The 13,047-nt window shown below is 33.9% G+C and overlaps 1 protein-coding gene across 4 annotated transcripts; it reads right to left on the bottom strand.

Annotated features, from left to right (window-relative positions):
* Positions 1 to 4,468: 4,468 nt before the first annotated feature.
* Positions 4,469 to 7,814, bottom strand: LOC110812609 (Protein kinase superfamily protein). Of its 4 annotated transcripts, none has more exons than XM_088218046.1 (6): positions 7,675 to 7,814; positions 6,976 to 7,326; positions 6,379 to 6,639; positions 5,365 to 5,487; positions 4,757 to 5,173; positions 4,469 to 4,668 (listed from the first exon to the last, which is right to left on the bottom strand). In XM_088218046.1, the coding sequence occupies exons 2-6, from the start codon at positions 7,312 to 7,314 to the stop codon at positions 4,663 to 4,665; spliced, it is 1,146 nt and encodes a 381-aa protein (XP_088074172.1). In that variant the 5' UTR covers positions 7,315 to 7,326; positions 7,675 to 7,814; the 3' UTR covers positions 4,469 to 4,662. The 4 variants fall into 4 exon arrangements, with proteins under 4 accessions (XP_088074172.1, XP_088074171.1, XP_021895122.1 ...); XM_088218045.1 differs by having other exon boundaries at positions 6,976 to 7,409; positions 7,675 to 7,808; XM_022039430.2 differs by lacking the exon at positions 7,675 to 7,814 and adding an exon at positions 6,739 to 6,867 and having other exon boundaries at positions 6,976 to 7,117.
* Positions 7,815 to 13,047: the final 5,233 nt, after the last annotated feature.

Genomic DNA, 13,047 nt, shown 5'->3' with positions numbered 1-13,047 from the left:
AACAACAATTTGTCCCTTTTTATCAGCTTACTAGTATCTTTTGGGATCCATATGGGTCCCTGCTACACATGAACCATCCCCCTTAACAAACTTAATTCCAGGACCGTCCCCATACCCCGTCCGGTATGAGCACCAAAATAATAGACCTCAATACCCCTCCGGTATAAGGGTGAAACAGGTCGTCCCCATACCCCGTCCAGTATGAGTGCCAAAACAATAAAGTCTCCACATCTAGTCTGGTATGAGACAACGTTCACGGTAGGGTTCTCTATGAACCCGGTCCGTCCACTATCTCTCAGGATATCTAGTGAGGCTATCATCTTATCCATTTATCAAATCACATCTCATTCCTATTTGTCCTTAGTCTCCGTTACTAACTCAAACATGAATACATAAACAAGTAACGTGTATCCAACAAAGCAAGCATATCTTAGATTTCCAAAATCAAATAGTAGTGAAGTAAGCAGTGATTCATGCATTCAAAATCATAGAATAAATAAACTAGATACCATAATGCATTTAAACTGTAAAATATATCAAGTAGGAATTGACAGAGAAATATATCCGGTTCGGACTCCATTAGCAACTGTGATTAATTATGCATATCTATTTAATTTGTACAAAATACAATATTATCATTTATTCAGACTTCAATTCCATGATAGGAAATAGGGTAAGGGGTCCTTACTTGATTTGATACCGAACCCTAGATTTTCACTACGCCTACGGGCGGTCCCTAGGTTCCCTGAATTTTTTATGGGAATTGAAATGCGCTTATGGTACCTATACATATCTCAAATAACCTAAAAATCAGACCCAGGGCCTATTCGGCCAATTTCGAAATTCCAGCACGGCGGCTCCGCCGTGCTCCGGCGACGGCGGCTCCGCTGTGCGGCGGTGATCCGCCTCGAATTGACTGTTTTCGGCCGAATTCAGTCAAACTTGCATCGGTTCCTGTGAGAAAACATATTTAGGGCCCTCGGTGGGCCTAAAAACACAAAAAATCGAAACTTATCGACGGTGAGGCTCTCCGATGCGGCGGCTCCTTCGGCTCACGTCACGGTTTGATTTTTTGCTCCAGTCAACCTGTAGAGGAGGGAACGGTGATCACAAAGGTGGAAAAATCACGTCGAACAGGAATCGGAAAGGGCCTCGTTGGAGGCAAAAATCAAGACACCCCGCGACGGCGCCCCTGGGCTTCGGCAGCATTTTCTGGCCAATTAGCTGGTGTTTTCGCTCCGATTTTGCCATAGGTGGGTTTAAAATTTAATTCTGAGCAAATGGTAGAATTTTTACCTCATTTGGCAGCCGAAAATTACTTCGGTGCGGCGGCGGGAACTCCCCGGCGGCTGGGTTGTCTTCTCCGGCGATGGGCTCTGGCGGCTAGGGTTTGGATTTGGGTGCGGATGAGATTATTTATAACCATCCACTTTTAATCTGAGCCGTCCATCGCATTTAATCTAGACCGTTCGATCGCGATTAAATAGGAAATGAATCTAGGTCGTTCATCGAGATTCAATCTGGGCCATCCATGCGCAATTCAATCTGGGTTGTCCGTGCGCGATGCAATCTGGGCCGCCCGTGCGTGTTTTTGATCTGGGCTATCAGTGAGCGCAGAAACGGATCTCAGCCGTTCGATCGCGCGCACGCGGATCGCCCACGTGGCTTCCTTCCGTGTGGCCTCTTGCGTCACTGTCTCTGCCACGCGGCGCGTCCTGGTTGGTCGGGGACTACAGACTGAACAGCTGACGTAGTACAATTTTTTTAAATTGCGTTTTGACCTCCGATTTTCAATTCTTCTTTCAAAAATACCTACAGAACCTAAATTTTCATCATTTTTTAAAAAATTATTTTCAATTAAATCCCTAAATAATTTTTTTACTACTTTTTATTATTATTGTTATTATTTTTATTAAAATAAATTAAACTAAATTAAATTCAATATATTATTACATAATTAATCATTATATTCATATAACAATTATAAAATAAAAAGAAAGGCTTGGGGGGTGTTACACTATAAATAGAGGTACAATTATAATACAAAGTAATTCTTTTGCTTCTCGTAAATTGATGGGGACAATAGGTTCACTTTATTCAATATTTAAATAATTTTATTGTTTATTTTAATTATATCAAATAATGAGCTTTGGACTTTTTTTCACTATTACTTATCATTATTTTACTTTTCCAATCTAAATATCTTTAAAATTTTAAGGGAAAAAAGAAATTTTGAATTTACAATTTATAATTCACAAATTACAGTTTTTTTATTTAAAAATGAGTGAGATATATAAGATATTTATTTTTAAATTTTCTGTCACTTTAATTAAATATTTCGCAATAAATGTAATATTTGATCTAAATATAAAAAATAAAATCTATAAAAAAATAAAATAAAATAAAAGACAGAGTAAAAAGTGGAAGCAAAAAATTTTGTTATTATGCAAAAACAAGTATCTATTTTGTTTCGCTTTAAAGCATTTTTCTGGTCTATTTGAATTCTTATATTTTTTTTAAAAAAAAATGTTGAGCATATATATATTTCCTATTGATAGACATTAGTCAACTTTTAAAGTCAACCACTGTGTCAGATGTTATATTAAAATTTATTTTTCAAGGTGGCATCTGTGTGGATGCTACATAGCACCAAAAGATGTGTTCATTATAGGAGCAAGGTCTCTTCTACTAGTCAAATATAATATAATATATATATATATAATCTTTCTCTCTTTTAATATATATATTTGTTGTGCTGAGACTTCATTCAAAATTTTTTAAATCTGGAGCTTTCACTTAGATTAATGTATGTATTATATATAAAATAGTTAAAATATAAATTTGTTTCTTATGTTATTTATTTTTATTTAAATTAATTTCTGGTTTGACTGTGTCAAATTATTTTTTATAATTAAAAAGAAATTAAATTTAATATATTCTTGTTATTAACTGTTAACACTACTTAGATATCACATCACGTATTAAAATTATTGCAATATACATAATATTTTTTAATTGATTTGGTTGTAGATTAAATAGAAAAAAAAAAAAAAAAAATCATTATAAATATATACGGTCCAAAATCCTTCTTTTATCCTCACCGCCTTACGCTTCTCATCTTTCTCTTTTTGGAAGCAAACCAACACCACCGAGGAAGAAAACTTGTTGGTTGCTTTTGGCACAAAGCCAAGGAGGCCATCATACTCCACCACATGCTTCCACTTCACCTTTTTTTTCTCCTTCCTACTTTTTGGTCCCTGCTTGCTCAATGTGGAGAGAACAGTTACGAGCTTTGCGCTGCTTTCACACTTGAACTTGAGCTGCTCGAGCAATTTCATCATCGAGACAGAGATTAAATTAAAAAGTACATAAATGAATATAATATCAAATCTCAAAGAAAAATAAATATTACAGGAGCTCTTAATACATATATAATGTCTATATATATGATCTCTGTAATAATATATACACAAAAAGAAAGAGAGAGAGAGAGAAGACATACAGATTTATTAGTTAGGTGAAGCCTCATATTCCAAAAAAAAAAAAAAAAAAAAAAAGAAATCTTTTAATTGAAATCCCCTTGTGAACACAAAACATAGAAATAGAGGGAAAATGTCTCTCCTTTGTTGTTTCTGCTTCCCAGCTTTTTCTTTGCTTTCTCTTCTTCTGCTTCTCCACAATTAGGGATGTTATGTTGCCATGTGATTCTTGGTGAGGAAGAAGATAATAATAATTTTGGGGCTTATAGGGTTTGGAGAGATTTTACGAGCAATAACAGATTTTGCTCCTGAGAAGGAAAACATTTTTCCCTCTTATATATAATAGCATTGATTTTTACCATTAACTATAACATCTCTTAAAAATGATTTTCTTTTTGTAAACACGAAGGTTTAAATTAACCAAAAAGCAATGCAGAGACTTAAGTAGAAAAATATATCAACTTATTTTGTATTTAACCCTTTTCACATCAGTATTGTAATGTGTTCTTCTTGGACGAATTTATGTAAAAAAAAAAAAAAGATGAATAAATGAAATAACAATTCCCAAGATGAATACATTAACCTACTAAAGCTGAATTATTCTAATGTCAAACTTCAAAATATTTCAACAGGGAGTGGGCACATCTCCAAAATCATTTGACCGTGTAACTTTTCAAACGTTCTTTTTTGTGGCCACTTCCCAATTTCTGATTTTTCTTTATTACTCTCTATTGACTGCATAATGTCTCTTAATTCCTGAATTTCTACAAGTTGGAGGCAACATGTGTGTATCTACGTAGATATGTATATATACACATGTGCATATATTAAGACTACTTCATGAATCTGTTGGTTCCTAGCTTTTGGACTCATATACATATTTGTTCAAAGTCAGCTGTGGTCTTACCCTGTGGATTTTGTCATAAGGTTTTTTAAGTGCTACCAATAGAAAACACTTAATAATAAGAATAAACAAGAAAGCAAACAAATAACATAATTAATTAAATATATTTAACTTGCATGAGTAGATAGGCGCAAATATCCACTTTCAATCTCTCGCATGAATTTATTAATTTTATGGTCGTAGGCAAAAAAGAATCCAAGAAGTTGGCGGTCAACGTCCACCATATTTGAAGATGAGCTGAACCCACCACATATTATATAATTCCTCTATGGGAGAGTCCTAATCCTGTACGTAAAAATCATTAAAAACACAAGTTAATCAATAATGGAATTATCACAAGCTAAATCACAAACATATTAAATCTCACACCAACCATATTTGAAGTTTTGTCCGGTACTCTAGATGTGTGCTTAAGAGAACTTTGTGTTCTTGCTTTTGTTTCTCCTATGGCTTGCTTCAAGGTCTCTACAATTTCACTCATTGTCGGTCGTCGTTTTGCATTTCTATTTAGGCAGCTATTAGCTAAGTTGCCCACTGTCCTAGCTGCAGCGATAGGGTAGAGGTTCCTCAAGCAAGGGTCTATTATCATGCTGAACTTTTTACTGTCTGGAGGGAACTGTTTTACCCAATCCAGAAGCTTATGCTCCACCGCAGGCCGGTTTCTGTCTATTACTCGCCTGCCTGTGAGTATCTCGTAAAGCACCACGCCAAAACTCCATATATCACTCTGTGCACTGAGATGGCCTGTCTCTACATACTCTGGAGCAGCATATCCATATGTACCAACAGCCTGTAACAAAAACAACAAGAGCATGTTTAAAACCAACATGGAATCTTTTAATTACAAAATACGTGCTTTATAAATTACGTCCTTTGTAATGGATTTCAAACACAATTATGGCATTCTGAAAGTTCCATGTAAGAATTACCATTTTGAATGTGGTTCAAATTGTTTCCTAATATTATCTACTTTCTACTTACAGCTGTAGATACATGACTACGATTATCCATCGGCCCTTCCCTAGCAAGTCCAAAATCTGAGAGCTTGGGCTTAAAGTTTTCGTCTAGAAGCACATTCGAGGGTTTGAAATCTCGATATATCACCTGTCAAGCCAATGCAGCCACAGATGTTTCAGAAACATGTAACTAACAATGACAAACACATTAGAAAGATTTTCTCTTCTTATATCTGTAACAAAGCAAGTGGGTATTTGTTACTTGTAGAAAACAGAACTTCAAAGTTTCAGATGGTGTTCAAGATCAAGAAAAACAAAAATTTATCACAATTATAGCTTCACCCGTATGTTTGGCTCATTCGGACATAAATCATGTTATTTATTTATTTATTTATTTTCATAGGATCTCACCTGATGATACTTTTGAAACTAGAAAATTGAAAGCAAAAATTTTCATAATTACAAGGAGGATAGCATATTAGAGGTGATCACATGCAGAGATCAGTCCTTCTCACTCTACATTGGTTTATATAAAGAAGATAAGTGGTTGAGAAGAATAAGGGAAACTGTTTCTTCTTCTCCATATTTATTTTATTTTGCAAACCTTGATTCAGACTTTCATTTCCTTTTTGTTTCCCTCTTTTCTCATTCGGACTCGTTTTACTTGTTTGTCCTTATTTTGTTTTTTTTTTTTTTTTTTTTTTCTTTTTCTCATTTTAACTCATTTTATCTTTTAAAACATAGGCAGATGATTGACACAAATTTTCTAAAAACTTAATCGTCTTACATAAAATGACCAACAATTCTCCTAATTTTGTGACAGAATATAAACTCAAATAAAGCCAAACCATCAAACTGTAATTCTGCGTAAAAGTTATGGCCATCAAATACCAATCTGGCTTTCAGTTTCACCAGAGTTGTCTTAAACTTAACAACATCAGTAAATAAGTACATGAAAGTAAAAGAGAGAGCATTCGATATTATAGGTTAAAAAATTTCAACATTTCAACTATAGCTCATGGATGAAAGAAAAAAGTACCTGCACTTCCAATGCCCGATGTAAATAATCTAATCCCTGAGCCACACCAAGCATAATCTCCAATCTTCTTTCCCAAGGCAAGGTGAGGGAAACCCTACTGAAGAGATGGTCTTCTAAGCTCCTGTTAGGCATGAATTCATAAACCAACAGTCGGTGGATCCCCCTTTCACCATCTTGAGCGCAATATCCTAAAAGTTTTACTATGTTAGGGTGATTGACAACACCAAGAAACTCAACTTCTGCTAGCCACTGTTTATGACCCTACACAACAAAGGATATACACTTTGATTGCCAAAAGAAGAAGATATAGTGAAAAATAGATATACAAACATAATGGGAGAAGGATATAGGTCTCTTTACATTGTTCTTCCAAACAATCAAGTCGTATCTACGATAAACAACCGAAAGCATGAATTGATAACAACCGAATTTGCTCAAAAACACAGAAACCAAACTAATATGATGCCGCTAATATTCAGCTGCTGTTAGCTGTTGAGAGTAAAGACAGATAATGTAATGAAGCAAAATAGAAGATAAACCCTGAATTTGATTATGATAGAATTTAGAATATTGAGGAAGCAGATAAAGAAGAACTACCTGCAATCCCTGGTTGTTGAGCTTTTTAATGGCGACAATTTGAGGATTTCCCTGAGGAAGGGCAGGGCTAAGTGTACCCTTATATACACTCCCAAAACCACCTTCTCCAAGCTTTAGCCTCCTGCTGAATCCATTAGTTGCATCGCTAAGCTCTTGGAAAGAGAAAACCCTCAAATTGTGCTCGTTTTCTTTGTACAATTCGTGTATACTCCTCGGGGATGGCAAGGATTTTGTTGTGCGAGTTAGAGTAGAATCATCTCCATTGTCCCTCAATTCAGGGACAGATTCTACCTCTCCCTTGCTCTTGGATTTCCTCTTGAAAAGATACAAGCACTTCATCTGTTTGGGCTTCTGATCGTGAATTTACAAAAATCAGTCGCAGCAGCAATGTGCTTCTTCTCATTCAAGTTAATGGCGATGAGTTATGGAGAAAACTAGATGGAAAAAGCAGGAGTGGGAAAAAATCAAGTAGAAGCCGCCATGAAAGGAAAAAGGAGGGTGGAAATGAAGGAAAAGTAAACAACATATACATACATATGTACATATATATACACACACATATATATATATATATATAGAGAGAGAGAGAGAGAGAGAGAGAGAGAAAGTGAGGAGAAGAAATAGAGAAAATTGTGGAAAACAGGATATGAATACGAAAGAAAAGGGCAAATTCAAGAAGAAAATGGAAATCTACGAGACCTGCCGCTACGAAACAAGAGAAGACGCGTATTGATCGCGAAATCTGTATGTATGAGGAAACAACAAACCATCTTCAGTCTTCATTTTCTTCTCTTTCGAACTTATTGCTTCTTTTTCTGCGTTCAGACATCATTTAGCGCAAAAAAAACAAATATATATTTATATATATAATTATGGAATTTAAAAAATTGAATATTACTTTGAATTTTTGCCTTAATTATTTTAAAAAATAATTAATTTTTTACAAATTTTATGAAGAAAATCACATACATATTTATATTTATATATATAAAAAAAAAAAAAACTGAAAATTTAGTGCCAGTTTATGGAGGGAATTTATTTTATTTCTTTATTCCTTTACTTTGCTACTTAAAAGACTAAAGAAAACATAAGTTATAAAAATGTTACTTAAATTAGGGGCTGACTAATCAATGATACTTCATATATATATATATATATATATATATAAGTCAATCGTTTGGTAAGTTTATTTTTTCATTTTTCTCCATTTATTTATTACAGTAGTTTTTCTTTTTAAGAAATTATTAAAATATTACTCAAATTAAAAGTTGGAGTAGTGGATCCAGAGCTTATGTTTAAAATCACTTAATTTGCAAAATAATAATGTTCAGCCTCATGATGTTAATTTCAATTCCGTCCTAGTGTAATTAAAAATCGCCCAAAACCTTTTTTCTTGGTACATTAAAAGCTTGGAATTTGAAAATATCATTTTCATAATTAAATGCTAACGTGTTAACCTGGAAGTTTGTTTCTTGAAAGGAGGAAGGAAGATGGAAGATTGAAACCCTGGTGGATGTATCCCACTCTTTTTCTAATTTTACTTTTCTTGTTTCCTCTTTTTTTTTTTTCTTTTTTTTTTAATTTTTTTTTTTTTTGTGTTTTCGTGATGTATGATGAAATCTAACATGCAATTATTAATTATTAAATAAACTATTGTAATTAATTTAATCATCACATATTTGCACTGTAATTTGGATTGCAAAACATACATACAGTAGGTATTATTTTATTTTAAAATTTTTAATTAAAAAAAATTTGTATAATAATTAATATATGATCCTGTTTTAAATATGATAAGTATATATTTTTTGTTTTTAAATTAAAAATTAAAAAATTAATCAAAATTGATGAATTTAATATTTTACATACTCATTTGTCTCGTATTGACTGACAAAAATGAAGAAGAATGGAGATGGACAAATTTTAGTGATTTGATTTTGAAAAAAAAAAATTAATTAATTGAGGTCAATTGTAACACCCAAACCTTTATTTATTATTTTTATTAAAATTTTATGTGATTTTATTTTATTTTAATAATTTATTCATAAGGGTGTAATTTAATTTAATTTAAATAAAAATAATAATAATAATGATAAAAATAGTTAAAATTATTTTTTGGATTTAGTTGAAAATGATTTTGAAAAAAATGGGTGAAATTTTAGATTCTGACAATGTTTTTGAAAAGAAAATAAATAACCGGATATCAAAATACAATTTAGAGAAGTTGCACCACGTCAGCAGCCGCAGCCAATCAGGACACGCCGCGTGGCAGGAACGCTGACGCGGGACGGGGCCACGTGAGCGATACGCGTGCGCGCGATCGGACGGCCCAGATCCATTCTCGCGCGCACGGACGGCCCAGATTTATTCTCATTTTAATTGCGATCGGACGATTTAGATTAAATCGTGATGAACGGCTGAGATTAAAAGGGGAAGATTATAAATAACCTCACCCACACCCAACCTCAAATCCTAGCCGGAGAAGACGACCCAGTCACCGGAGGAGTCGGCCGTTGCCACCCGCCGCCGCACCGGAGGATTTTTCGACCGCCAAATGAGGTAAATTTTCTCCCCTTTGCTCGTTTTTCGATGCTGAATCCACTTGTGGCCAAATCGGAGCCAAACCACTGGCCAATCGGCCGAAAAATACCGCTGAAGTCCAGCGGCGCCGCCCCGGCTTCCCCCGATTTTTGCCTCCGATGAGGCCCTTCCCGGTTCCCGTTCGATGCAATTTTTACACCACTGTGATCACCTTCCTTTTCTCTACAGGTTGACCGGAGTAAAACATCGAATCGCGACTCGTGCCGGAGAAGCTGCCGCACCCGAGAGCTTCGCCGCCGATAAGTCTCGGTTTTTCGTAATTTTTTGGCCTACCGAAGGCCCTAGGGTTGTTTTATCGCAGGAACCAATGCAAGTTTGGCTGAATTCGGCCGAAAACGGCCAACCCGAGGAGGATCGCCACCGTCGCGGGAGCACGGCGGAATCACCGTCGCCGAAGCACGGCGAATCTGTCATGCCGGAGTTTTGAAAATAGCCGAGTAGGCCTTGAGATTGTTTTTGAGTTTTTTTCCGGGACATGTGTAGGTACCGGAAGTGTATTTCGATTCCCGGAAAAAGAAATTCAGGAAATCTAGGGACAGCCTGTAGGCGCAGTGAGAACCCAATTTCAGACTCCGAAACAAGTAAGGATTTCTCACCCTATTTCCTATCACGGTATTAAAGCTCAATAAATGAATAACCGATATCTCATGAATTGTGTATAATTAATTAAGGTTGCTAATGGAGCCCGAATTTGATGTATTTTTCGGTCAGTTGTTGTTGATCTATTTTATAGTTTTAAATACAGTATGATATTTGATGTGTTTATTCTATGGTTTCGTATGCATGAATCACGGTTTCATTTATTATGGTTTGAATTATTGTGAACCCGTTGTTGTCTTGTTTGGTGTTCATTACTGGTTTACGTGTTTATGTTTGATTGGATAATTAAGACCAAGAAAAATGGAAAAATGTATGTGAATTGATAAATGGATGATGTCAATAACCTAACTAGATATCCTAGGAGATGGTAGACGGACCGGGTCCGTAGGGAACCCTACCGGGAACGTGGTCTCTCATATCAGACGGGGTATGGAGACCTTATGTGTTTTGGCGCCCATACCGGACGGGGTATGGGGACGGCCTGTTTCACCCTCATACCGGACGGGGTATTGAGGTTTATGATTTTGACGCCCATACCGGACGGGGTATGAGGACGGTCCTGAAATCAAGTTATTAATGTGAATGGTTCACGTGTAGCGGGGACCCCCTATGGATCCCCATGGATACTAGTAGGCTGATAAAAGAGAAAAATTGTTGTCTGATGATTGAAAAACGAAAGTTTGATATGTGTTATGTTACAAAGTGTACATGATTTTATGATGTTTATGATGTAATTGTTTTAATAAATTATTTTCATGAATCTCACCGAGGTAAGTGGACAGTAAAAGTTTTTATTATTGATAAATGAGTTTGCTATAAATTATGCTCCATTTGTCGTTTTTTTATTTTCTACCAAGCCTTACTCTTGTGACAGTGAGATAGTGTGATGTCTTTAATGGGCTAGTGTAGCTCATTCCTTACTTAATCATTTTAGATCAGGAGGACTTGGTTCCCGAACCCGTCCGGTAGGAAGACGGCGAGTAAATGACTAAGGATTTCATAGATTTATTTATAGCATTCATTACTAGTGTTTACTTCAGTTAGTTTATTCTTTCATACGTTTAATATGTTTTGGTTATTATGTAAGGGATATTAATCATAATTTTTATTTCGCTTCTGTACTTAGAAATTTTAATACATACATTTTCTTTAAATTTTCGGGACCGTTACATCAATATCATAAAATGAAATAGTAATAATAGTAAAAAAAATTGGTGATTTGAAGAAGAAGAATTACCTTGGTGCTTCAGATATGGGCATGTATTTTATAACCTGAAACGAACGTTTGGGTTCATGTTCTCTATTCTCCTTCCTTTCGGCTACCATCGTTTCTCCTTAGTTATAAACCTTTCCTACTTCTCCTTCAATCTCTCTCTCTCTCTCTCACTCTCACAAATTTTTCCTCTCACCCCTCACACAGGAAATTCCCTTGGTCTCCTTCTCTCGCTCGCAGCTCTCATTTCTTTGCTCGGTATTTTCTACATAAATAAACCAATGAAGGAAGCGTTTACGTACTAAGTTTTCGAGTGTCACAGGACCGTCTAATTATATGTCTGCATATTGAATTATGTATTTAATTAAGGGTATTTTTGCTTTTTCACTTTGACTAATTCTCCTAAACGGATCCTCACTATCTATTTCCTTCCAATTTCTCCTTCGTGGTGAAATCGTAGTCTTTTATTTCTTTACCTCTATCCATTGTGGTCGTTCATTCAATATTTTCTTTTTGTGTGGCACTATCTCGTCCGTTCATTTTCCTTATTCCTCGTCTGTTCAAATTATCTCACCTATCTATTTTATTTCCTCGCTTCTTTAGCGTCATCCTACTCGTTTATTTTTTCGTTGCTCCTTTCACTTGCGCAGATTTCAATCGTTTGTCTTTCATTCCAATTCCTATGTGGTTCAATCTAGTTGGCTTCCGTATTCCTTTGTGCTCTCCTAAGTGGCTAATTACGTGGAGATGTTTGATTGGTCCTTGGACACCTAACTTGCTTAGGTGTTGCACCTCTTTAAATTTTTCAGATTTTCTCTCTTTTAAAATTCTTTTCAATTTAATCATCTTTTAATTTTTTACAATTCAATCTTTATTTCAAATAAAATTTATTTTTTCCTCAAATTTCATTTTTAATTATAATTTGTTCTTCTGTATAATTTATTTAATTTATATAAATTATTCCAAATATTTGTTTTAAATTTTGAAAAATTTAATTAAATTTAAATATTTCCTAATAGGTGTATTTTTCTCTACCCTCGTACTCCATATCCTTTTAAAATATTCATACTAAAATCAACAATTTATTTATTAATTTACAAAAAAATTTTGTATATATTTTTATTTATAAATTTTGACTTATTAAATTTTTTTGGGTTATTACAATAATACTTGTTTTTGAAACCGTCATTTATTTACTATTTCCAAGAACTAAAATTTAAGAACGAAAAAAGTTAAGATGATTATCTGATAACACTCATTTTAAATATTAATTAAATAAAGAAAAAAATAAGATAAAGAGAATACATAATAAAAAAAAAACAGATTCTAAATGATGTATAAAAAATATGTAATTTAGTGTATTTATAGTTAATTAAAAATAAAATTTTTATTTAAAAATTTAAATAGATAACTAAAAATATGTAATATAATACATTTGTAGTTAACTAAAAATGTAACTCCGTTTTTATTTAAAAATTACAATAGATAATTAATATACATATATATAGTATATTAATTTTATTTTTACATTCAAAATTCTCTTTAATATAGTCCTCTCACTTAGTTTAACTGATATATGCAAGATTCAAATAAAATATTATAACAGTAATTAAATAATTTAATTATATCAAAGGATAAAAATTTAAAAAAATTAATTT

Source organism: Carica papaya, chromosome 4 (assembly GCF_054855325.1).
Source record: "Carica papaya isolate Zhongbai chromosome 4, ASM5485532v1, whole genome shotgun sequence".
Lineage (NCBI taxonomy): Eukaryota > Viridiplantae > Streptophyta > Magnoliopsida > Brassicales > Caricaceae > Carica > Carica papaya.
This window is presented reverse-complemented; position numbering and strand designations above follow the sequence as displayed.

What these genes read in the sequence shown, in the direction of transcription:
- LOC110812609 (XM_088218046.1), bottom strand. Translation starts at nt 7,314, where the DNA reads ATGAAGTGCTTGTATCTTTTCAAGAGGAAATCCAAGAGCAAGGGAGAG. An exon ending in TCAACAACCAGGGATTGCAG is followed by an intron (nt 6,640 to 6,975) that starts GTAGTTCTTCTT and finishes TTTGTTGTGTAG; the next exon opens with GGTCATAAACAGTGGCTAGC. An exon ending in ATCGGGCATTGGAAGTGCAG is followed by an intron (nt 5,488 to 6,378) that starts GTACTTTTTTCT and finishes TTGGCTTGACAG; the next exon opens with GTGATATATCGAGATTTCAA.